Consider the following 23,109-nt stretch of genomic DNA (forward strand, 5'->3'; position numbering starts at 1 on the left):
GTTCCAGCTCTGAGCAGTGCTGCCCATCTGGGCTTTCCCCTGGGTCTCAGGGCTCCTACTAGGCCCCCCCTCCCCAGCCGCCTGCTCTGATGCACACAAGCTGCCTCTCAGAGCCACTCCTGTTTCCTTTGTTTGCACTAGAAGCACCTCTTATTTCATCCTTTAGCCCTTTAGGAAAACTTGTCAGTCACAGCTCGGATGCAGACAGCAGATATCCCTCTCATCATTTCAAGGAGACCATGATTTCATATAAAGAATTAAGTACATATAAAATCTCTGGAAGCCCCTGAGGAATGGGATCTAGACTGGGCTTCCAGAAATGAGTCCAGAACATCGGCACAGACCTGGCCCTCCAAGGGAACCGGCACCTCTGCCGCAGTCAGGAAAGTGGGTGAGGGGGACCAGGAGGCTGCCATAGCAGCTCCTGACTGAAGGAGCACACCACCCAAGCTGGAGACCGCATCTGTGTTTGCTCACCGTGCTATCTGCAGAGCCCAGCTTTTGGGTTCATAGCCCATCTCTGCCCCCTACTAGCTCTGTTGCCTTGGCAAGTTACTACACCTCTCTGTGCCCGGTTCCTCCTCTGTAAGGAGGAGCTATTAATGATATTAGCTCCCTATCCAGATGCTCTAAGGATTAGGTGAGTTAATACATGTAAAGCTCTCAGGACAGGAGCTGACACACAGCCCTACGTAAGCATTTGCTGTACAGGACAAAATAGGCCTCTTTGTCCTCTTTGGTAGCATTTCGTCTTTCCCTTTGCTAAGGAGATGGGCTACACAGAAAGGGTGTCACCCTCAAGCTGACTGTCCTGGGAGCTGCTGTACATGCTAAGGGTTGATTGGTAACACCAGTGTGTTTGCAAAGGTTGTGTTTGTTCATAGAATGTTGACTGGAAACCTAAGCCCCAGTTTTGCTTGTGCAGCAAGTCTTCTCATGCTTTCATTTCTTGCTGAAACTGTTCAATTTAAAGGGAGGTCCCCCTCTTTCCCCAGTGCCACAGTGTTTGATGGGCTGCAGTCCCTCAGCAGCGGCAGCAGGAGGGTATTAGGCGGATGTCTCAGGGCCAGGAACTTATGAGCCCTTTCAGAAAAAAAGACTGTATTGCTCTTGCACCACTTGCTTTGGCAGAGGTCTCAAAGTGCTGGGCTGTGCTAGAGAAAACTTTCCACAGATGCGTACTGTCTCTTGTGCCTCTGGCATGTAGAACAAGGCCATTGAGAACCAGCCTTGCCCACGGAGGTTGATTCATCTTGTGCCTGGTGAAATGTGGCTCTCTGAACAGCCTGTAGGCCAATCTCTGTCAACAGTCCCCAGCCCTGGCCACCAGCTGTTCTTTTCCAAGTGCTAAACTCTGTCCTTCCTCCTGATTCTAACTGCCTAACCCCAGGCCTGCTAGTGTTCTTTCTAAAAGAATCGGCATGAGACAGGACTAAACTGGGGTCTAGGAAATTGGCTCTGTTCTTTAGTCTGCTTCTAAATGCCTTTGTGAACTAAGGCACATTCGTTGATAGCTTTGGGCTTTGGTTTCCACATATTGAAGTTAACAGACTATACTAAAAAAATTTTAAAGTAATCTGCTTCTACTTGAAGGATGGATGGATGGATGGATGCATGAACAGATAGACAGATGAACTCTTTTTTAATCTGAGGCACAAACCATTTCCTTTAAGAACATGAAAGGAGAAAAACATCTGTGCTAATATAGCAAAAAATAAAAATAAATAAACCATGGAATAGCCAAAGCCATGAGCAGTTTTGAGCAGATGTTCATTTGCATTGACACAAAATTAATATTCTCTCTACAAGTCTGGTTTTCCTGAGAAGTTGGTTGTTGAGAGTCAGTTTTGCAGAAAAGGGAGAAGCATCTTCAGGAGCAGAACTGAGGGAGTCCGTGGCTGCACCAACTCCAGCCAGCTAATCCCAGGTCAGCTGCCCTGACTGATGGGATGTGGCTGTGGCAACAACTCAGGTTTTCCTGGAAACTGGTATCTTGGGCCATCTTTAATGTGCACCAAATTCAAGAAGGTATTGGAGTTAAACTAGTTTCTCAAAATTATCTCTGACATGTACTGGCAGAAACTGCTGCTCTACTCAATACTTTTCTTTAAGAGCTAGAATCAGGGCAATAAAAGGGTCTTTTAGACCTAATCACATATTTTCTCCATCACAAAACAATAACGAAGGGTATAGACATAAATATTTTTCATGTTTTATTTAAATATTGCATTTTTAAAAGCCCATCTTGTCCTGGAAGAGATACTGGCCATTTAAAGAAAAAAAGAGAGAGTTTCTGGTATAATATCAATTTTTGAAACTAACTGTTTCACATGTAATACCCATCAGGAGGTCGCTTTGGGCTCTAGCAAACCTTCAGGCAGCCTCTGGATACTGACATATAGGGTCATATTTTCATGCCCTTAAGCAGCTTTGCCTTTGTGGCCCCCTTCCTCTATAAAAATAAAAAATATCAAAAATTTTATTATACGATTGCATTGGTATAGAGATAAATATATGAATATTATATATCAAAACATTTTCACTTCCTAAAAGCTAATTTTCTTCTTCTGATTGTAAAAGAAACTACTTCATTTTCATGGGTCCCTAAGAGTCTCGTGGGTCCTAGGCAGGCTCTATGTGTTGTGTGCCTGATGGGAAGTCAGCTCTGTGGTCATAACCCCCACTTGACTTCTCTGCCCAGGACAGGAACATAGTTTGCCATTGGGAAGCAGCGGGCATTTTTCTGCCCTGGAGTAGTCCTTGTAGCCACTGCTGTTTAGTTTGGTCCCAAGGTGACAGCTCAGGAGTACAGGAACCGGACTCACATGGGGGTGGGGGCCGGGAGGCAGTTCCCTGTTTTAGAGGCCGCATCTTCTAGAGCAGCCAGTTTCTCTGGAACAATTGCACAGGTGTGCCCTCCACGGTTGCTCCAAGGGACGTGCCCAGTTATGCCAGTCGTATAAGTCATCATGCTCAGAGAAGCCCAAGGTCTGGCTCCCTATCCAGCATTTATAGTCCTCCCGGCCTAATGCAGTTCACCAAGTGGGGCCATTTTCATCATAAGCAGCGCGCCTGGCTAGAGTTGGACATTCCTCCCTTATCAGGTTTCCAGGGAGACAGAGCTAAAAAGTTAGCCAAAGGTCAAATTCTTATGCAGAAGGGAAAGGGGCTTAATAATACTTTGCCTACGACGTGCAACTTGCCAGTTGTTAAGGGAATAATTACATGAATGTTTCAGTCCAGACTTTACGGTGTGTCTGTGGCAGGGACAATGCTGTATGAACCCCAGACTCCACTTCTTTTTCCTCCTGGGCACAGTTAGGCCACATTTTCCAGGTTCCCTTGCAGGTAAATGTAGGTTTGTGACTAATTCTGGCCAATGAATTCTGGTAGAAGCAATACAGGTCACCTTTGGGCACAGCCCTAAAATCTCTCTGGAAACCCTCCATACTCCTTCCTCGGGCTGCCGTGTGGGACTCGGGTGCCTGAGGGAATGGAAGAGCCACTCCACAGCAGGAACCTGGTGTCTGAGTGATTGTGTCTTACCAGCGAGACAAGGAAAGGATGCATTTGTCTGGGCCTTTAATTCCTCTTGCCCTCCCCCCAAAAAAGGTGAACTGGCAGAGAATGTTTGATTAGGAAAGTTAAATTACTATAGTTAACCCTCATAATGTTGAGACAAACTACACAACTAATCTCCTCTCTGGCTCTTTCTAACATGTGAGGGAAACTTTGAGCAGGGCACTGGGGAAGACATCCGCGTCCCCTATCACCACCTTCTCTGTGGTCCTTTCTCAGAGGTGGGTAGCTTCTGGCTGAATAGAAGATTCCATGACAGTCTGAGCTTTCTCATCTGAGAAGCCACTGCCAAAGCAGTTCGTTCCCGTCAGATTTCAGTGACAGGACCTAGGGCACAAAGCAGTCCGAACTAAGTGGCTGAGAGGAAGGAGCCAAAGGTTCTCATCATTAAAACCCTAAATAGAATATCAAAGAAACGTGTTTGCTGAGAAGTCACAGAACAAGTACTGCTTTGTACCTGAGCGAGTCTTTTCCAAATCATGCTTATTAAATGCACACTGTTACTTAGTTGTTCTGTGCCCAGTTGTTTTGATAAAGAATTTAGAGGTCTTTTCTACCTTGTAGTTGACTGGGAAAACCTGTCAGCATCTTTTTAAATTAATAATACTTATATTATTTAGTGTGCTTTTGGGTACAGGTAAAAATGGAAAAAAGAAAAAAATCTCAAACTGGCTTAAAAAAGAAAGATAATTTATTGGATCCTATGACTTAAACGTCCAAAGAAGGGACAGCTTCAAGTGGAGAGGGGCCATTGCTGGGGCAATGCTGGCAGGGAGAGCACCTAAATGGGGAGAAGCAAGTTCCCTCCTGCTCTTCCTGCCTTCCAGTCTCCCCCTAGTGCCCCTACTGGCAGAGTCTCAGGTACCAGATTTCAAAGCACAAATGTTTGCAGAGCCTCAGCCCAGCATCAGAGAACTGAGTATATAAGGGCAGAGGCGAAAGTGAGAGACAGTAGCGTAATAACTACATCTCTCTATGGAAAATGATGCTTCAGGTGGCTGTTATATGAAAAGATAAGTAGAGGGAATGCAGCCCAGAAATGTAAGAAATGAGAATTTGAGTTCTGGCTAAGAAAGATTTCAGAGACAAGACTCAAGCTATAAGAGAAAGTTTATTGAGAAAGTCACAGAAGTGGAAGAAACAGGCTCAGGAAACAAGTTACAGAAGGTTACAGAGGCAAAAGAAGGGCCCTTAGCACTTAAGAGAGAGGAGTAAAGGTAACGTGCCTGGTGGGAAGAGAAGGGGGCTGGAAAGGTGCGGTGTGCTCCTGAGAGGGAGGGTACGCTGGGGCCTCTGTCCTAAGACTTTTAAGGGCTGGGATTTTAGGGGAGGGTCTCAATAGAATATTCATCAGCTCTCCAGGATGCGGTCTCCACTGATTGGTTGGCACCAGGGCAGGGGGTCATTAGTTAATGCAGCTGGTACTGATGTCAGCCATGGGGTCGATTGTCTGGTTTTGCTGCTTTTCTGGGCCTGGAGCCGAAACACAACTGAGGCCTAGATGTATTTGATACGGGTGAGAACCTCATTGTCCTGGGGGCTTACTGCATACAGGAGTGGTCATGTAAAGGCCTGCGTGGGAGTCACGTGAGGCCACTCTCCGGCCCCTTGCTTCTCCTCTAAGGGGGTCTACCACATGACTAGCGGCATGCCAGGAGAGGAAAGGGGAGGGGAGGATCTGAACCGCATGACCAGCGATATGCTAGGGGAGGAAAGGTCACCCTGGGGGCAAGGGAGGTCCTTATTTTCCCAGTTTTGCCCATTGCTAGGCCACACGGGGCTTCCTGCCCTGGTGACCTCCTGTACCTGGTCCATCGTCCTTGCTCTACTCATGTCTATCTAACTGCCTACCCCATCTGGAGCACTGAGAACAGTGCTGTGGCCCCAGTGCACTGTCCCCTGCACGGAGGAGGTGCAGAGTGCAATGTTTTAGCTGGATTACACAACCACCTTATTCCTGTGTCTGAGCTTCCTTCAGGATTGTCACTCCCTTCTCAAAGAAGGTGTTTCCAGTGGAGAGGAACTACTTTTTTGTTGTCTTTTGTAGGTTGGAGGGCATACTCTCTCTTCTCTTAAATGTGACAGCTTAGGTCTATTTCTCTGTGATTCTATTCAAAGTTATTCTACACAAGTGGTCTTTTCTATATAGGCTAATAAATAACTATAAGGTTCTGGATGGAAGAAATGGCCTTTTATTTCTTTATATTCCCCTGGTGATTTGCATCAGAATTTCATTCAGTTGCAAGTAACAGAGAGCTGAAAAATAATGGTGTAAACATATCTGTATTTGTATTGTCGTTTAAGGTCCTGATTTAGTCTGTACAGGCTATGGCGATGGTGGCTCTGCCAGTCACCCCAGACCAAGGTTCCCTCCAGCTCTCTGCTCCAGCATGTCTAGAGTAGCCCTGCTTTCACCATGGCTGCTGGAGCTCCAGCTGTCACTTCCATGCTCCAGGCATCAGAACAGAGAAAGGAGGAAAGCTTCTCCTTCCCTTTTAAAAAAGAAGACCTCTGAAAATCCTAGTCCCCTTCTACTTACATCTCATTGCCCAGAATGCAGTTGCATAGCCATGCCCAGCTGCAAGGAAGACTGGAGAATGAACTCTTTTAGCTACTTAATAATGGGCCTGCGAAAAATCGGATTCTACTACTAAGGAAGAAGTCAGTGAGTTTTTTATGATAATGCTGGTAAAGAATTGGCCAAAAGACTCCTCCTCAGGAGAGTTTAAAGAGATTAGAGCTTAAATCTAAGAGGTTAAGTGTCCAGAAAGGCTGAGATGATAGAAGGGCCCTCGAGACAGTTTACTCAGGGAAGAGGGTTTGTAGAATTCAAGGGCATTCCATGACCTTCATTATTTTTTTGACATTGAAAGTATTTCTTGGATTACATTATTATTCCAGAAGTATACCTGTTAATTTCAGAAATTTTGGAAAAAGAAGAAAATAATGTCCCCTACTCCAAGAACCTAGAGATAGGTTAACATTTGACGCGCTCCACTCTGTTCTCTTGCATGCATAATCTGTTAATTTTTAACAAGTCAAAAAATCCTCTTGCTGTTTGTAGTGGTGTTTTAACTCTGTTTTTAAAAAGCAATACATTGAAAAGTTTTTCTTCCACCTTCGTCCCTTATCCAGGCTCCTGCCCCATGATCACTGCTCATGGCAGTCTGTATATCACAGCAGTTTATTTTTTACGTGTTCCAACAAATACAAACTGTCATATTCCCTGTGACACATTTACACAAGTGCCAGCCCATCATACACACTGTTCCTCACCTTGTTTTTTTCACTCACACTTCATTCAGCACCTTGCTTTTTGCCTGCTCAACACAGAGCTCCCTCCTCACTTTCATAGCATCCCTTCCTGTGGATGAGTCCCATTTATTCAACAGCTCCCTATTGATGGGCACTTGAGTTGTTTCCAATCTTTTGCTATTACAAACAATAAACATACTTTTATGAGTCTCGTTTACATATATTAGCATGTTTATAGGATAAATTCCTATAAGTGGAATTGCCAGGTCAAATGCATTTGTAATTTTGATAGATATAGCCAAATTGCTCTCCACTCTAATTGTAGCACTTTACCCTCCCATCAGCAATATATGAGAGTTTCAGTTTCCCCATGGCCTCATCGAAAGTGTATTTTCAAACCTCTAGATTGTTGCCTGTATGGTAACTTTTTTATTGTTAATCCTCACCCAAGGATATTTTTTCATTGATTTTTTTGAGAGAATGGAAGGGAGGGCTGAAGAGGGAGAGAGAGGGGGAGGGGGGGAGGGAGAGGGAGAGGGAGGGAAGGGGGGGGACATCGATGTAGGAGAGATACATCAGCTGGTTGCCTCCTGCATGTGCCCCAACTGGGGCCAGGGATCGAACCTGCAACCAAGGTAAGTGCCCTTGATTGGGAATAAAACCCACCACCCTTCAGTGTGTGGGCTGACACTCCAACCACTGAGCCACACTGCCCAGGGCTGTATGATAATGTTTCAAAGTCTGTCTTGATATAGTTTTATTATGAGAAAAGTTGACTCATTTTGTGTGTGTGTGTGCGCGCGCGCGCATTTTAATTTCTATCTTACCGGCGTTCCTGCCCAGTGCTTTACTTTTCAAAAGCATTAACCTGTGAGATTGATCTCTGGGAATGCAATGGTCATTTGATTAAGAAACATAAGAAGGCTGCACCCCTCAACTGAACAGTTGCTGTTTTTCCCTGCATCTTATCCCTAACAGATGCACCAGTTGCATTCTAAACAATTGTTTATGATTTTGATAGTTTCTACCCTGATTTATTTCTAAGATATTTTAGGTAGGAAAACAGGGATAAAGGGAAAATACAAGTAAAAAAAAAGAAATGACAGTGAGAAAAGCATGATGAAGCCAGAGATGAAGTCAATACATCAAATATCCTCGACACTTGCTAAAGGCAGCTCACAGATTTGGCCAAAGCAAAGAGCAAAACAAGAGTTCCAAACACCTCACCAGTGCTCTGTGAGAACCTGGCTGTCCTGAGCCTGTAATAGATACAATAGAGATAGAATAAAGACAGTGCACTGAGGGAAGACATTCCTTCTTTATTTTTTATGATCCAAACTCGGGTGCCCTATGGAATTGGAGCGGCAGAGGCAGCCACAGGACTGGGAGGAAGGTGGCCCAGCTGATGGGAGAAGAAGAGAGGAAGAGCTTGGCAGTAGGGAGAGCCAAGAAAAGAGGTGGGGAGCATGCTCAGAAAGTGTGGCCGTTAGAGGCAGCTGTCCAAATGTTACTTCAGTGTGGATGTGTTATTCAGGTCACAGAAAAGGAAAGCATTTAGCATTATTTATCAAAAGTTCAACTAAATTGTACTGAAGTGTTTATAGTACCACATGGCCTGCCCTCTCTTCAGCCCTGACCTTGGTCAGATTCCTTTTTGGCACCTTGGCTGCTTTTTCTAGCCAAGCCCTACTTGGAGTTGAGCTTTGTATGTAGAGGAAGGAGGGATTGCCTTGGGCTTGGATTGCAACAAAACATTGTAAGAAAACATTGGAATTCCTAGCAGAGGGAGCATAGTTCTAACAATGTTTAGGAAAAACTGGAGACCATCTTTATGTCTACACCAAATGACAATACTTTATGACAATGCTTTCCAGGATATTTCATACATAAAATTATCACTCTCGATCTTGATTGAAAAACAAGTAATTCTATGATTATAGCTCTGCTAAGAGAGATTTGCTTCTAGAAGGGAGTACAAGAAACAACAATTAGTGCCAGAGTACGAGGCGAAAACGTACCCAAAAATCAGTGTTGTTATCATTGTCTTTTCATACACAAAACCATAGCCATTGCTCAATATCAAAATAAACTTGTCTTGCTTATTTGGTGCAGATAAAGCCATCCGCTCTCCAGACAAACCAAACAAACCCTGTTGCTCACAGCACAGTATTTTGTCTTTCCAGGCATCCTACAAGCCGTTGCTGAAGCAGGTTGTGGAGGAAATATTTGATCCCGAAAGGCCAGATCCTGTTGATATTGAACACATGTCGTCAGGCCTCACTGATCTCCTTAAAACTGGATTTAGCATGTTCATGAAGGTAAAGTAGTCACAAAGAGGTCATCCTGAATGTAATGCTGTCTTTGCTGGGCGTGAAAATGCTGACACCCCCTTAACCCATCAAGTGCCCCGTAAGATACCATCCCGTATTTTGGCTCTTCTGAGACCAGTTGCAATCTTTATCTAACTTCTGGTTAAAAGCAGCCTGCCCTTCAGCCTCCTACAACTTCTTTTGATATGATCACTGGGATCTTTCTGATCAATATGTGAAGACACAGCCCTTCAGGGTAGCATATTGAAAATGTTTCTCCTCCTGGCCTGCATTTTCATTTCACATGAATCCATATACTGTTCTCTTCTTCTTAATTAGAACTTATTATGCAGGGTAATAAGTGACTCTTCTCAGTCATATGATTAGCTCACCTCAAAACCTATTTTTAAAATCTTCACCTTTTTCACCCATCCCCAAACCCCCCTCCCCTCTGACAGCTGTCACTCTCTTTTCTATGAGTCTGTCTCTTTTTTGCTTGTTAGTTCATTTTGTTCATTAGATTCCACATACAAGTGAAATCAGATGGTACTTGTCCTTCTATGACTGGCTTACTTCACTTAGCATAATGCTCTCGAGGTCCATCCATGCTGTTGAAAAGGGCAAGATTTCCTTCTTTTTCATAGCTGAGTAGTATTTCATTGTGTCAGGGTACCGCAGCTCTTTTTACCCACTCATCTACTGATGGCCACTTGGGCTGGTTCCAAATCTTGGCTATTGTAAATAATGCTGCAGTGAACATAGGGGTGCATATATTCTTTCAAATGAGGGTTTCAGTTTCTTCGGATATATTCCCAGAAGTGGAATTGCTGGGTCATAAGGCAGTTCCATTTTTAATTTTTTGAACTATCGCCATAGTGCTTTCCAAAGTGATGGCACCAATCTGCATTTTAAAATGACTTTTGTTTTGGCCCCCACAGACTCCAGTTGACAAGTGCTAGAATTTCTCTGGCTAATATCCGGGATAGGTCAAAATTGTTGCACAGCCTTTGCAGCGGGGATGAAAGGAGGGGAAGTACACAGATGCGATCTATTTTTAACCCACTGTAAAGTTTCTGAATTTAAAAGGATCTAAACAAGATTACAGGCCGACTTCCCAGTCTATGCCAGGACTTCAGTTGTAATAACTCTTGGAAATAACAGAATGTTTTGCCAGCTTCAAAGCGTCTTTGAAATTGTGAATTAATCTACATAGGAGAGCTGGCCTTTCAGAGTTCAGTATATGCATATGCCAGGAAAATTGGTCTACTCTGAAGCCAGAGGACAGAAGTCAGACAGTCAGACTCTAGACTGAGCAGTTAACGGCTGGAATGGACATGCAGGTCCCCTTCCTGCTGTTCCCATTATCATCAACTTCTGTTGTAGTGAGTGGCTGATGTATTTTTTGTGTCTGTGTAGTGTGTTTGTGTGTTTTAAATAACATAGCACAGATCAGCATCTCAAAGATGTTCTGGGGCTCCTGTGTTGAGTGTAAGCCCAGGGCTGTTCAGTGGCCCTCATGATGACTAGTTCGTACAGAAACTTCCAGACTAGCCATCGTCTCTGACTTTCTCCACTTGAGCACCCTATTCCTTCATCATAAGCTTGGACTTCATCCTGAAGAGAGACTAAAATAACCCATGTGGACCTCCAGGCCCTGGTCACTAGGATCTGAGGATGGCCCAGGAGGCTGTGTGTCCTTCCCCAGGCAGGCTGCTGAGTTCACAGTCTCGCCAAGGGTACACGTGGAAGCTCAAACCCACCTGCACCCTGCTCAACACACTGGTTTCTCATTTGTAGAGAGGCACAGTATACATGGGAGGAGGCCCCAGCTCGCTTTTTGTCCAGTGATGTTCCACAGAAAGAACTTGTTTCTTAGCAAAAGGCTCTGTGACCAAGTGTGTTTGAGAAACACTGGGTTAAACAGAAAATTAATGCAAAATTCTTTGCTGCTGGACTTCACAGTGCCTTTAATATGCTAATGGACTTTTCAGCTCTGCAGGGCCCATATAGAATGTCGTCTGTGGGAGGACCATCCACTTCATTTCCTTTCACTGTTTCATGAACCATGAGATGTCACATTTTAAAATTACCCTTTTAAACCTGCAGAGTGTTTTCTGTAGCAGTTCTTGTGGTCAGAAACTTCGCAGTCCCAAGGTGAGCTTCACGTAGGAAGATAGTTGGGACCATCCTGGGCCAGCACTAGACTGCTGTGCTTCTCCCCATTCAAACCTCCCGAGTTGGAGATCATAAAGAAATGCTCCTGCCACTGAGACTGACCTCAGAGTGAGGTTTCCAAGTCATAGGTTTAAGAGAAAAGAATGTGTGTTCTCCAAGCAGCTGTCAGGATTCATCCCCCGGCCGCTAGCCGCTGCGCCTCTGCTCTCTGTTGCCAGGGGCATCTCATCTGTCTGCAGGGGGTGGGGAGAGTCTCAGTGCGCAGGCCAAGGAGCCTCCCATCCCAGTCCTCCAAGGGAGACCCATTCTTTTCAGTCAATGGCAGCTGGTTCTACCCACCATTCCATAGAACTTGGCAAGGAAAGTTACCTCTGGCCCAGGGTTTCAACAAAATGGGGATAAATGTAAAGAGGAATAGCCAATAGAGCTTTGAGAAATGAACTGAATTCCCAAAGAGCTCCCTTTTTGAGGTGGAGGTGCGGCCACCGGGAAAGGGTGACTCTGCTCTGCTTTAGGCCAGTGGATAGAAGGTGCAGAAGGCAGGTGGACTCTCCTGTGGCCATGGCTACTTACCAGTCTCCCTGGTCCTATTTTCCATTGTTTCTCACTTGCTACCCAAAGTTATGCAGTAGGCCTGTGCTCAGCATATATCATGGGGTCAGCTGTTCCCATATTTAAACCTCACAACAATCCTAGGAAGTAGGTTCTGTCGTTACCCCTGCTTTACCACTGGGGAAACAGGCCCAGAAAGGTTAAGCAGTAGATGTGAACTTCCAGAAGGCTGGGATTGGCTCATACTCTTCTGTTCTCAGGTGTTTTCCAAAGAGCAAAGAGGAGTTGGGACAGCAGGATTTGTCCCCAGGCCAGTCTTATTCCAAAGCCCAAGCTCTTCACCATGACATGTTTTGGCTCCAGGATGCTTTAAGCATTTCCTTGGAAGTTAACTATTCATATGTCTTTAATTCTTTTCTTCATGATTACTCATTAGCACAGATATTTTCCCTCTCCAGTGCCTGTGCAGCTCATGAATAAAATCCATGCCTAGACTGGTCATCAAGGCTGGCAGAGTGAGGGAAATCTCCCAGGGCCCATCTGCTGGTACCCTGTCTGCTTTTCTGGGACTCAACCCCACAACTCATTGGCAGTGCACATGCCCCCATCCCACCCCAACCCCGCCAGGAGAAGAAATGCGTGTATTGGCATTGAATTGCCTCTACATATTACATCTCTGTATCAGCAGCCAACAGTCATTGCTTTGTTGCCACTTGCTGCCCCACTCTTTGCCCCTGGGACCTAATCCCCCACTCATGACTCACTGAGTGGGTGCTGAGCCTGAAAGAAACAAAAAGATAGAGCCTGATGAAATGAAGGCCCCATGTGGGATCCTTCCGGTGCTTAGGGAAGTTCAGAGAGTTCGAGAACTGGGAAGGGAGCTGAGCTACTAGTCTGCCCCTTCCCGGTCTCTGGACCCACATATGGTGTCACAGTGGTGTTAGCTCAGATCACCCAGAGGCAGGATCTATTGCTCTGGCATGGCTGAGGGCAGATTGAGAAACTGGGAAAGACGTGCTGGAAACAAGGCCAGCAGACATGGCCACAGGTGTGCTGTGGTGCCCCACTGCAGGTAACAGAAAGGAGACAGGGAGGGTTTTCCAGGCCCCCGGCACATGCCTCTTCAGGGCTTCATATCCCCTGTGCACACCTCTGTGGCTTCGTGCATACGTTGTTTTATAGTGATGCATGTTAGATATCTTTTCCCAAGCTTTGTTTTCAAACTGCAGAGTAGGACTCAAGATATCAATTCAGTGGATTGTAATCAGTATTTTTTAATGAAAAAAGAATAGAGCAGACTAGCGAGGTAAAACCTCGCATCTAGCAAGGCGACCCCAAACAACCCAGTGCATACATACACACGTATGACTTTAATGTGTCTCTTGCACAATCAAAAGAATGGAAGCTGTGGCTAGGAGAATGGAGGGCTGATCTACGTCTATTTTTTCTGCATCCACCACACGTGGGGCCAAGTGCCAGGCTGGCTTTACACACAGCAGGCATTTGCTGAAGGTCAGGAGGGTGGTCCCCGTCGCCAGTTAGAGTCATTGGTTCCTCGTTCCAACTTTCTGCCCTTAAGCCAAAAGCTACATTTCAACAACTTCACAGGGGGTAGAAGGTAGCAGCCCGATCAGTCAACTCCAGTGACCCTCAAAGGAATCCCTGACCCTCTTTTTTAGCTGCTGCCAAGCTAGTTGAAGCTGGTCATTGTTTTGTCATTACGTAACCCCAGAGAAGCAGCACCGCTTGCTCCCGCGCACCCCCGCGCTCCCAGGTGTGCGGAGGAGTCGGACGCCGGACTCCACCTCTGTCAAAGAAACCTGGTGATCTCCACTCCTGTCCACACGCAGTATGCAGATCTTTTTCTAACTTCTTTGTCTCTAGAGAACAGAACGGAAGCAAAGGGGCTGATTGTGCAGTGTGAGAACTCAAAGGAATCAAGAAGAGATATGTCCTAACAGGTGGTTGGGCAGCAGGATGAGAGTTCTGGGGGGAGATTTGAGGACCTCTTTTCTGTTTAACATCTGTAATATTTTTGTTTGATTTTGTAAATAATAGAAGGCCATCTAGTATCTGTTTCCTAACAGCAGTCACTTTATTCTACTGTTTATATCTACTTACAGAGGGCAATAGAGATTTGTGATAAAACATGTAGGTCAGACTGTCTGGTTAGAACAAGCTCCACCACTTACTAGCTGTTTGACGTGGGTGCATCGCTAGACCTCTCTGGGCCTAAGTGTCCTCATCTGTGAAATGCGGACAGTAGTAGTGCCTACTGTGTAGGGCTGTTATGAGAATTAAACGAGTTAATTCCTACAGGGCACTCAGAACAGTGCCTTGCCTACAGTAAGTTCTGGTAAAGTATTTTCTATTTTCACTTTTACCAGTCTGTGATCCTGGCCAGACTGTGACTCTTGAGAAAAGTCTGCCTTTCGTATCTTTGTGTCCCTGTGCAGAGCCAATACGTGGGCATTTGGTGCATACAGACTAACTGCTGAGTGTACAAGTGACTTAAATAGGCAGAGAACAGACACCCAGGAGTTTCCTATTTCACTATTGATGTGCTGTTGCCAGAGAGATGCAGAGCTCTGAGTCTTCTTTCTGTTGTGTGGCTGGGAAACCATATTTATAAGGCTGCAATGTGCTTCTCCAGGCCCCCTGTCTTCTCCAGCATGTGTCCAACCTGTTGATATCCCCAGTCTCAGGGTACATAACTGTCCCTCCTAGAGCAAGCTATAGGGAGCTGGTGAGATTCTGTGCATGTACCGTGGCAGGACAGTTTCAGGGAATAGAGGGGAGCAGGACCAGACCCGGGCCACCCAGGATGCACACTCTGCCCGGAACACTCCAGAGGCATGGGCTCCATGTGCTGGGAGAGAGCGAGTGCTCGGCCCCACAGGTGTTCCCTGCTGCTCCTCACAGCCTCCTCGCTATAGGGGACCGGAGGCCACCACCCCAGCCACTTGGAAATGGCTCGCAGAAATCAGTCTCATTCATGTAAATGTTTGCAGCCAGTGAAAGTTAAGAAAAATGCCTATGAGTCTAAGATTCTCTACATCAAATACATCTTCTGTGAGAGGGAAGTCAAAGCAGCTGGATTTTGCCCTTACTAAAGTCAAAACCTTGTTTGCATCATCCTGCAACTTGCTAAAATCACTTTCTTTATTTATATTGCTATAGCATGCTTTTCTGTCTACGTCAGACTGTCCAGAGAAGCCTTCATCCCCACCTGTTCTGGTTATCTATTACTACATAAGAAGCTGTCTTCAAACAATACTGATCAGTTATTTTGTTCATGAAGCTGTACTCTGGGCAGAGCTCAGGAGGGAGGGACTCATCTCCAAGAAGGCACATTCCCAAGTTGATGCTGACTATTGGCTGGTAGCCCATCCCAGCTTGTGAGCTAAGGAACTCAGTTCCTCCCCACACAGCCTCTCCACATGGTCCTCACACCATGGCAGCTGTGTTCCAAGGACGAGCATCCTGAGAGAGCCAGGTGGACCCCTCAGCAGTCACACAGCATTTCTCCCACAGCACTCCTCTTGCCCACGCAGTCACAGATGCCCAAGCAGGGTCAAAGGGAGGGGACATGCTCTTTCCTCTTGAGATGGGAGCAAGAGAATGAGGAGCAGAGAATATTGTGTGGCCACTTTTGGAAAATACAATATAAACTACACCTAAATATACATATGACTGTCCAGCTCAGCAAGGACAGCATTTGGCTGAGTCTGAGTTTTCCTTCCAATCTAGAGGATGGAAAATTCACTTACACTTCTGGCCTGGTTTCAAAATAAGTTAGCCCCAAAAGGCTTTGATAATCAAAGTCCTGCTTGCTGTTTGCCCATTTTTAAATAATTTAATCTCAAAAAACAAACCAAAAAAAAAACACAAAAAACACGTGGCAGAGGAGTGATAAGAAATGGAGCTGCAGGACCTTCCTCTCCCAAGTTCACTCCATGGAGCCCTGTAAGGCAAAGCCAAGCCTGGGAGAAGAGCAAGCGTGCCCACGAGATCAATCTTCATGCACCTCTGAGAAAGTGTTTCAAGTCGGTTGAATGTGCTCCTCAGCCAGAGGGGAGGCTGTGGTTCGCCACATAAAGCTGTCGGCTTCAAAGGGCAGTGCCCTGGGGGAGGGGATATCAAACTGGAGAGAAGCAGCTCTGGCAGAACCTTCTCTCCAAACGCTTGTTCACGGAGCACCTTGATCTCCTTAGAGGAAAACTTGATAGCGATCTAATAAATAAATGGAAACATACCTCCCCCCTTTGCTACAACTTTAATTTAATTTAAAACTAGCATGTCTAATAGGCAGCGCTTTTAAAATGCGTTTCTGGAATTTGTGGTTTGGATTTCAGTCTCCTGAAAATAATATATTTTATATCTACTCCATGTGTTTGGACCCCAACTTGTTTTGACTAAAGGACAGGATTTGTCAAGATGTTTTCTCTGCAGGAATTGGATTGAGGAGGGTGGTTATATCTGAAAATTGCATGAGGCCATTTTATTTCTTTTTTATGTGTATTTTTAAGAAGTTTTGTTGTTGTTCCATTTCTTATGTGGCCATGCTTAATTGGGGAAAAATAAAAGATTTATGAAAAAGAGTCCAAGAAAACCCAGTACTTGCCTCTGGGCCCTTAATTTGGGTTAGTATAAGAGCTCCATTGCCTTGAGTGGCAATAGAAAAAGGCCCAAAAGGAAAGACAGAACAACTGCTCAGGCAGGCCCTAAAAAGCTAGTGGTGCAGAGAGGGTGAGAACTCAGTCTCTTCCAGTTGCAATTAAAATGCCAACAAATTGCACTAGCTTAAAGAAAGGATCATTTGTTGTGAGGGCCAAAGAATGTTCCAGGGAACCCAAGGGTAGCAATGCAGTGGGCCCTCAAGAAGGACTGGGACTGAGAAATGGAAAGCCATCAGGAAACCAGATGGTTCTTTAAGACTTGCTCCAGCCTGCAGAAGATGCTGAGAACAGTGCCCAGCACACTGTAGGCGCTCAATAAATATTAGTTGAGTGAGTGACTGGAGAGCTATGCCACACTTCTGGTTCTTACAAGCTCAGCTTTGATTCAGCCTTGTCTATCTTAGGTCAAGTTTTCATTCCCAGGGAAGGATCTCGAGTTGCCCCCGCTGGGTCAGAGATCCATTCTTGGACCATTATTCAACCGTGGTTGAGGGGCAGGATCACGATGTAACTACATGGCTGCCAGCAGCCCACCCCATAACCATGGGAATCAGGGAGACTGTTCAGATATGGGTTGGAAAGATCTGCAGAAGCATCTACAGCAGGCGTGACGTATGCTGTGGGGATGAAGGGCAAAAGTCACGCTCGTCAGGTGAAATTTGACGTCAGATCCTTGGACTGTGAGAACTGGACATGCCTAGGGGTCATCTAGTCCAGCTCCTTATTATTGACACAAGAAAAACAAGAGATGAACTGTTGGCTTAGGTCAGTTACACTTAATGGTATTTCTGACAAGAGGAAACCATCTCAGCGTCTGGTGTTTGTTGACACCAGTACAGTGTGGTAGGGAGATGGACAAGAAGATGAGGGGGGCAGGGAGCAGAGATAGGTGGGGGGCCCGAGGGCTGCGAGGGCCCAGAGAAGGAAGAGCCAAGTCCCTGGTCAGAAGGCTGCTCAGAGGAGTTCAGTGTGGTCAGAGCAGCAGGATTTAGGAACCAAGTGACAACACACCGCGCTGCGTGGAAGGAATTACAGGCGGTTCTAAATGGCCGGAGCTGTTTTCCGCTCCTGGAGGGAATGGGAGCATTTAAAGACAGAGATAAGCGGAAGCGTCACAAAGGGCCAGAGGGTAGAAATTTGACCAAAAACTGAGGCACCACTCAATGAGTTTTAGGGTCAAGTAACCAGTTTATATTTTGTAAAGCTCGCCCTGGCAGCCGTGAGGGGGCATGAGGCCAGCCGGGCATGGGCTGGGCAGGGAAGGTGAGATGAGAGTGGCTCTGGGGGCGGCTGGGGAAGAGGGTGGAGCTGGAGTGCTGCTGGATTCCGCAGCCAGGTGCTCATCGGATGTGGGAGCAAATGAGAGAACAAATTCCCTCTTTAAGCCTCACTTGTCTCTGTCACGCGGAGCCGCTGCCTGCTTCACAGATTCCAAGGATTGCATAAAGTAATGCTTTCCACCCCCTGCTTTATTTCCCGCCATAGCACTTACCACCTTTCTCGTTACCCATTTACTTACTGACTTTCATCATTCTCCCCCAACTAAAATGTCAGTTCTACAACAGCAGGGATTCCTGTCTGGTTGTTCATTGCTCAATCCCCGACGTCTAGAGAAGTGCCTGGCTCGTCGTAGTTGCACAAGGAACAGCTGTGGAACGGACCCGCGAGTAAGTGGAAAAGCACAGCACTGCACAGGAAGTATTCAGTGGCAGTGGCACTGCTCTCACTAATTCCTGTTGGGAGAAAAGCATCCCCGAGCCGTCTTCAGAGTCAGCGTGGCTGTTCCCGGGGCCTCGTGCCCTTCGCGCCCGAGCTTCTGGTGCGCTTTCCCGCCCGCTGCTGAAGAACACGGACCTGACCCTTGCTGTGCTGGAGAGGAGTGAGTCACACGTGAAGAGAAACTGAATGGAGGCGAGTTGGCAGCAGGATTCCCAGAGCTCCTAGAGAGCTCCAGAAAAACGGAAGCAGCGGAAACTCACTCATGGAAGCCGACCAGGACATCAAAGCGCGCCCTGGGGCCCACAGCTGCAGAGGAGGGTTTGGCAGCCTCTGCTTCAAAGGCTGGAGGGATGGTGGGAAGAAACACTCATCTGACCAGAACTGAGGTCTTAAAGCCACAGCCAGCAAAAGTTTGGAAAATGAAAAAAAGAGCAGAGGGCCCGACTTGCTTTATTAATCTATGCGTTTGTAATGGCAGTAATATCCAAAGTGCCCTGTGCCATGAGCTCACATACAAATGAACGGGACTCAGCCGTGTGCGTGTGTGTGTGGCGCATTTAAGACTTGTGTCATTTTGATGGAAGAGACCCCACTGCCCAATTGCCTGCTAACTTGACATGTTCTAAAAGGAAAGTCTGGTATCAAAACATAAATCTAAACAGAAACCAAAATAGCAAACAGCAACAGGCATTAATCAGACTAGTCTCTTTGTACCAAAACCCACATTCCCTCTACTCCCTGGCCCCAGGGTACTGTTCTTCGTTGTTGCTGTTCATTTCTTTTTTCCTTTTCATCTTTTAGAACATCCTTCCAAGAGCCTCGCAGTGTACTTCAGAGCCCAGACTCTCTTATGGAAAGCATATGTCTTTGGGAACATACTGTTCACTTGAAGTTCTGCCGCCAGTTTTATTTCTGTCTCAGGGTTAAGTGAGGAACAACAATTGTTTGTAGGGCTGGAAGTAGCTTCGGGTCAGTGAGCCAGGAAGAACCGTACATAAAGCAAAGAGAGTTTCTAAAAGACCTCTAAGAAAAGAGGAGCATCTCCAGTTAACCTGTGGGTCTCATTCATTCATGCATTGACGTTGTTTATGCAACATTTGTTGAAAGTTTACCATAAACTAGGTCTATGCTCAGAGCCAAAAAATACCAAAGTAAATATGATCAGTTTCTACTCTCTCGTACTTTATGATCTAGGAGAGGAGACAGGCAAATATATCAAAGCAGCAATCCAGTATGACAAAGCCAAGGCAGAGGTATCTGTCAGATTTAGGTCATGGGCAGGAGTTGAGAGATAGTTAGGGAGAGGGTGCTTTTTAACTGCAACCGAGGTGCGTGCCCTTGACTGGGAATCGAGCCCGAGAACCTTCAGTCTGAGGGCAGATGCTCTATCCACTGAGCCAAACAGGCCAGGGCTAGAGAGGGTGCTTTTTAAAGAGAGTAGGAGGGAAGGAGAAAGAGATAAAGAAGAGGAGGCGAGAGTAGTTTAAGAGGAAACTACGTGTGCTACATAAAACAGTATGATGCAGGTGATATTCAAATTCTTTAACAACTAGAACATCGTGGGCAAGGAGAGTCCAAAACCCACCAATGGTCCCAACCAATGCCTGTGGACTGCACATCTTTCCTATTAATATGGAAAAATCTCGGGGTATAGTTGAGTGAAAAAAGCCAGGTACAATGTTGAGTGTTAGAAATCAAGATGTTCGTTACCCTTGGTGAGGGAAAGACAGGAGGGGGCCATAGAGGGTCTCCAGGGTCCAGGCTTTCTGTTTCTTGATCTGTGTGTGATCACATAGGTTTGAATACTTTGAAAATAAATCGACTTGAACACTTGTGATAAATGCTCTTTTCAGTACAGATGTTTACTAAAGTGTCTTATGTTTGACAAAATGTTCCAACACAAATAAACAAATACCATGCATTTAGGCAAGTCTCAATTTATCGTGAATGGCTCTAGCAAACAGTGTGTGTGGAGGAGATAAAAATACAGACATAAAGCAAAGCCACGTTATAAGAGCCTTACACACTGAATTAAGGAGTTTGAACTTTATTCTCAGAACTCTGAGACTCTTTGGAGAGAACGTGAGCATGTGTTGGAGACGAGGGGTGTTAGACTGTGGCCTCCAGACTTTGGCCTCTGGTTCCACGAGTTAGTCACTGTGTCACTGTGTGTAAACTTCAAGCTCTTCATCTGCAAAATACACTAATGACTGTTTGCCTCCTAAGGATGTTTTGAGAATTGAATAAGATAATACACCAAAATGTTTAGTATAGTGGGCACTATATTCAGTGATGAATATTTACATTTTAGGAAACTTCCTCAAGCGGGAATGAGAAGGGATGGCGGTGGCCAGACCAGGGGCAGAGAGATGAGGTGGAAGGCTGTGGCAGTAATCTCCCGAGGAAGGACTGGGGGCCTGACCAGACAGGGGCACTGTAAGTCGGGAGGGATCATTCAATCTGAGAGGGCAGAGTGAACAGGACTTGGTCTGGGAGATGAAAGAGACAGCGAAGTCTTCCATGATTCTCAGGTACCCGGCTCAGGTGACTGTGAAGGTGGTGATGCTGATAGAAAGTCAAGAGGAGGAACAGACTGGGGGGAAGGTGAGGGATCCTGGGAGGCATCCAGGAACTCAAGAGAGAGGTTTGAGATAAAGACAGAGATTTGGGAAATAATATAAAAGATTGTTGAAAGTATATAAGTAGATGAGGTCTGTCACGGGTGATATATCAAGTGAAAAGAGCAAGGGGCCAAAGATGGAGCCCTAAGCAGCATCATTTAAAGGGGCAGACTGAAAGAAAAAAGGAACCTATGAAGAAATTTGAGAAGAAACCATTGGAAAGGTAGAAGGAACAACCATGAGTGCTGTTATGGTAGCCAAGAAGGATGTCCTCAACTGTAACAGATGCCACAGAAATGGCCAATTAAATGAAGACAGCGTGTCCGTTGACTCCTACGTTTGATGGCCATTGGTGACTTCAGTGAGAGCCATTCCAGGGGACACTGGGACAAAAGCAGGATTGTCATGGGGGTATGGTAGGTGGATTAGAAGAAAGAAGTCACCAAGTACAGTCAAGGGAAAGGAGGGCTACAGGTCAGGAAGCTAGAGGGGCAAGGAGTGACAGTCTTTCTCTAAAGATCAGAGAGTTTCCTAACTTTTTTCAGTGTTTCTTCACCACCACCGATTTTGGAAAAATTTAGAGCCCTCCCTCCCTCCCTCCCCATCCTGAATTTCTTCTCCAGAAGCCAGGGATTAACTTATGTAACTGGGAGCACTTAACATATTACCTTTTTGAGTGTTTTTAAAATAAATTGAAAAGTGGGTATAGTCAAGGGCAGTAGCCAGAAGAACCCAACTGAGAAAGGAGTTGGAGCAGGGGAAGAGAAAGGGTGTCCTGTCAGCCTGCTATCCTGCCCTGCTGTTCCCAGGGACTTTCCAATGGCCGCAGCAGGGCTTTGTGCATTAGCAAGTGTGAATTAGTGAATACACTCACCACCTGTTTCTCCCACCTCTGGCTTTAGTGGCCATGGCAGCAGCCAGCAGCATCCTCCTGCAGTGACTCCATGCTCCCCGTGTCCGGCTGCTCCACCCAGCTGGTGACTGCTTGCCTCCAGCACTCAGCTCACACCCCTGCTCCTTCTCCCACTACCAACCAACTGTGGCTTCCAGATGGGGCTCAAACGCACTGTCTTTAGGAACCCCCTCTTGCCCCCTTCAATTAGTCACTAAGTCAATGTGTTATTTGTTTTGCATTTCCTGAGGGGTTCCTGGGAGTCATTCTCATTTTAGTTTACAATACTTTAGCTCATTGGTGAAATTGGTGGCAGCAGGAGGAATTCTCCACAGCCCCTGGTGGAGTGCTCCATGTCGAGTAAGTCCTCGGCAAGGCTGGTTTGCAGGAGATAACAGTGTGAGGCCTGTGCTAGATTGTAAGCTCCTCAAGGGTAGGCAGCCAGTCTCATCTTTTCACACCCTTCACCACCACCTCCCTAGGGCTTTGACTACTTATCAGTTCCACAAACACTTATTGAGCACCTACTATGTGCCAGAAAGTGCACTAGGTAAGCTGGAAATTCTACTGGGAGAGGCAGGTAAAGTCCCCATCTTGTGGAGTTTATGTTCTAATAGAGGAGACAGCCAACAAGGAAATAAACTAACAGATTAACCCCAGGCTGTGGCAGGTGCTTCCTAGGAAATAAGCAGAGCTGTGTAACATAGAAGGGGCACGTTTATGCTGAGAACTGAAGACCTATAAGGAAGGAATAAGTTGCCTCTCAGTTTTCTCTTCTTATTTAATAACCCTCACTCCTTAAGCTTTTCTTTCAATAAAATGTTTATTTGAAGGGATGTAATAAGGTGACATGTTATGAGTTTTCCTGGCCCATGGGTTCACAAAGACCTGACACATCTGATCACTGACAGATCATAATCTCTCCAAGGGTCATTCATCTCACCTGCTTTATGGGGTAGCAGCCCTGGGGCCCCATGGATCTGGTGGAGAGAGCACCCTGCTGCACAGAGCCTGGCGCCGATGCCTGTCTGACGCTGGTGGTGGTTTGTTTCGCAGGTGAGCCGGCCTCATTCCAGCGACCACCCTCTCCTGATCCTCTTCGTGGTCGGCGGAGTCACAGTCTCTGAGGCAAAAATGATCAAAGACCTTGTGCCGTCTCTGAAACCAGGAGCCCAGGTATGAGTCCTAGAGTCCTCGGTGATGCGATGCGAGTCCTGGGGCAGGAGTGGGAAGGGCGGCGCGGGCCCTTCTTCGGGCTTCCCAGCGTTCCCATCCCCATCCCGGCTTCGTCTGTCCCACCTGCTCCTTCCCATGTCATATTCTCCTTC

General features: G+C 46.2%; 1 protein-coding gene across 1 annotated transcript in view; it reads left to right on the plus strand.

Annotated features, from left to right (window-relative positions):
- SCFD2 (sec1 family domain containing 2) overlaps positions 1–23,109 on the plus strand; it is a 285,626-nt gene that overhangs the window by 249,507 nt on the left and 13,010 nt on the right. Inside the window, exons 7-8 of the mRNA XM_016207064.2 lie at positions 9,018–9,152; positions 22,838–22,957. Of these exons, the coding sequence (XP_016062550.2) occupies positions 9,018–9,152; positions 22,838–22,957 (255 nt within the window). The remainder of the gene's footprint in view (positions 1–9,017; positions 9,153–22,837; positions 22,958–23,109) is intronic.

The sequence above is a fragment of the Miniopterus natalensis genome, chromosome 1 (genome assembly GCF_054644295.1).
Source record: "Miniopterus natalensis isolate mMinNat1 chromosome 1, mMinNat1.hap1, whole genome shotgun sequence".
Taxonomy (NCBI): Eukaryota; Metazoa; Chordata; class Mammalia; order Chiroptera; family Miniopteridae; genus Miniopterus; species Miniopterus natalensis.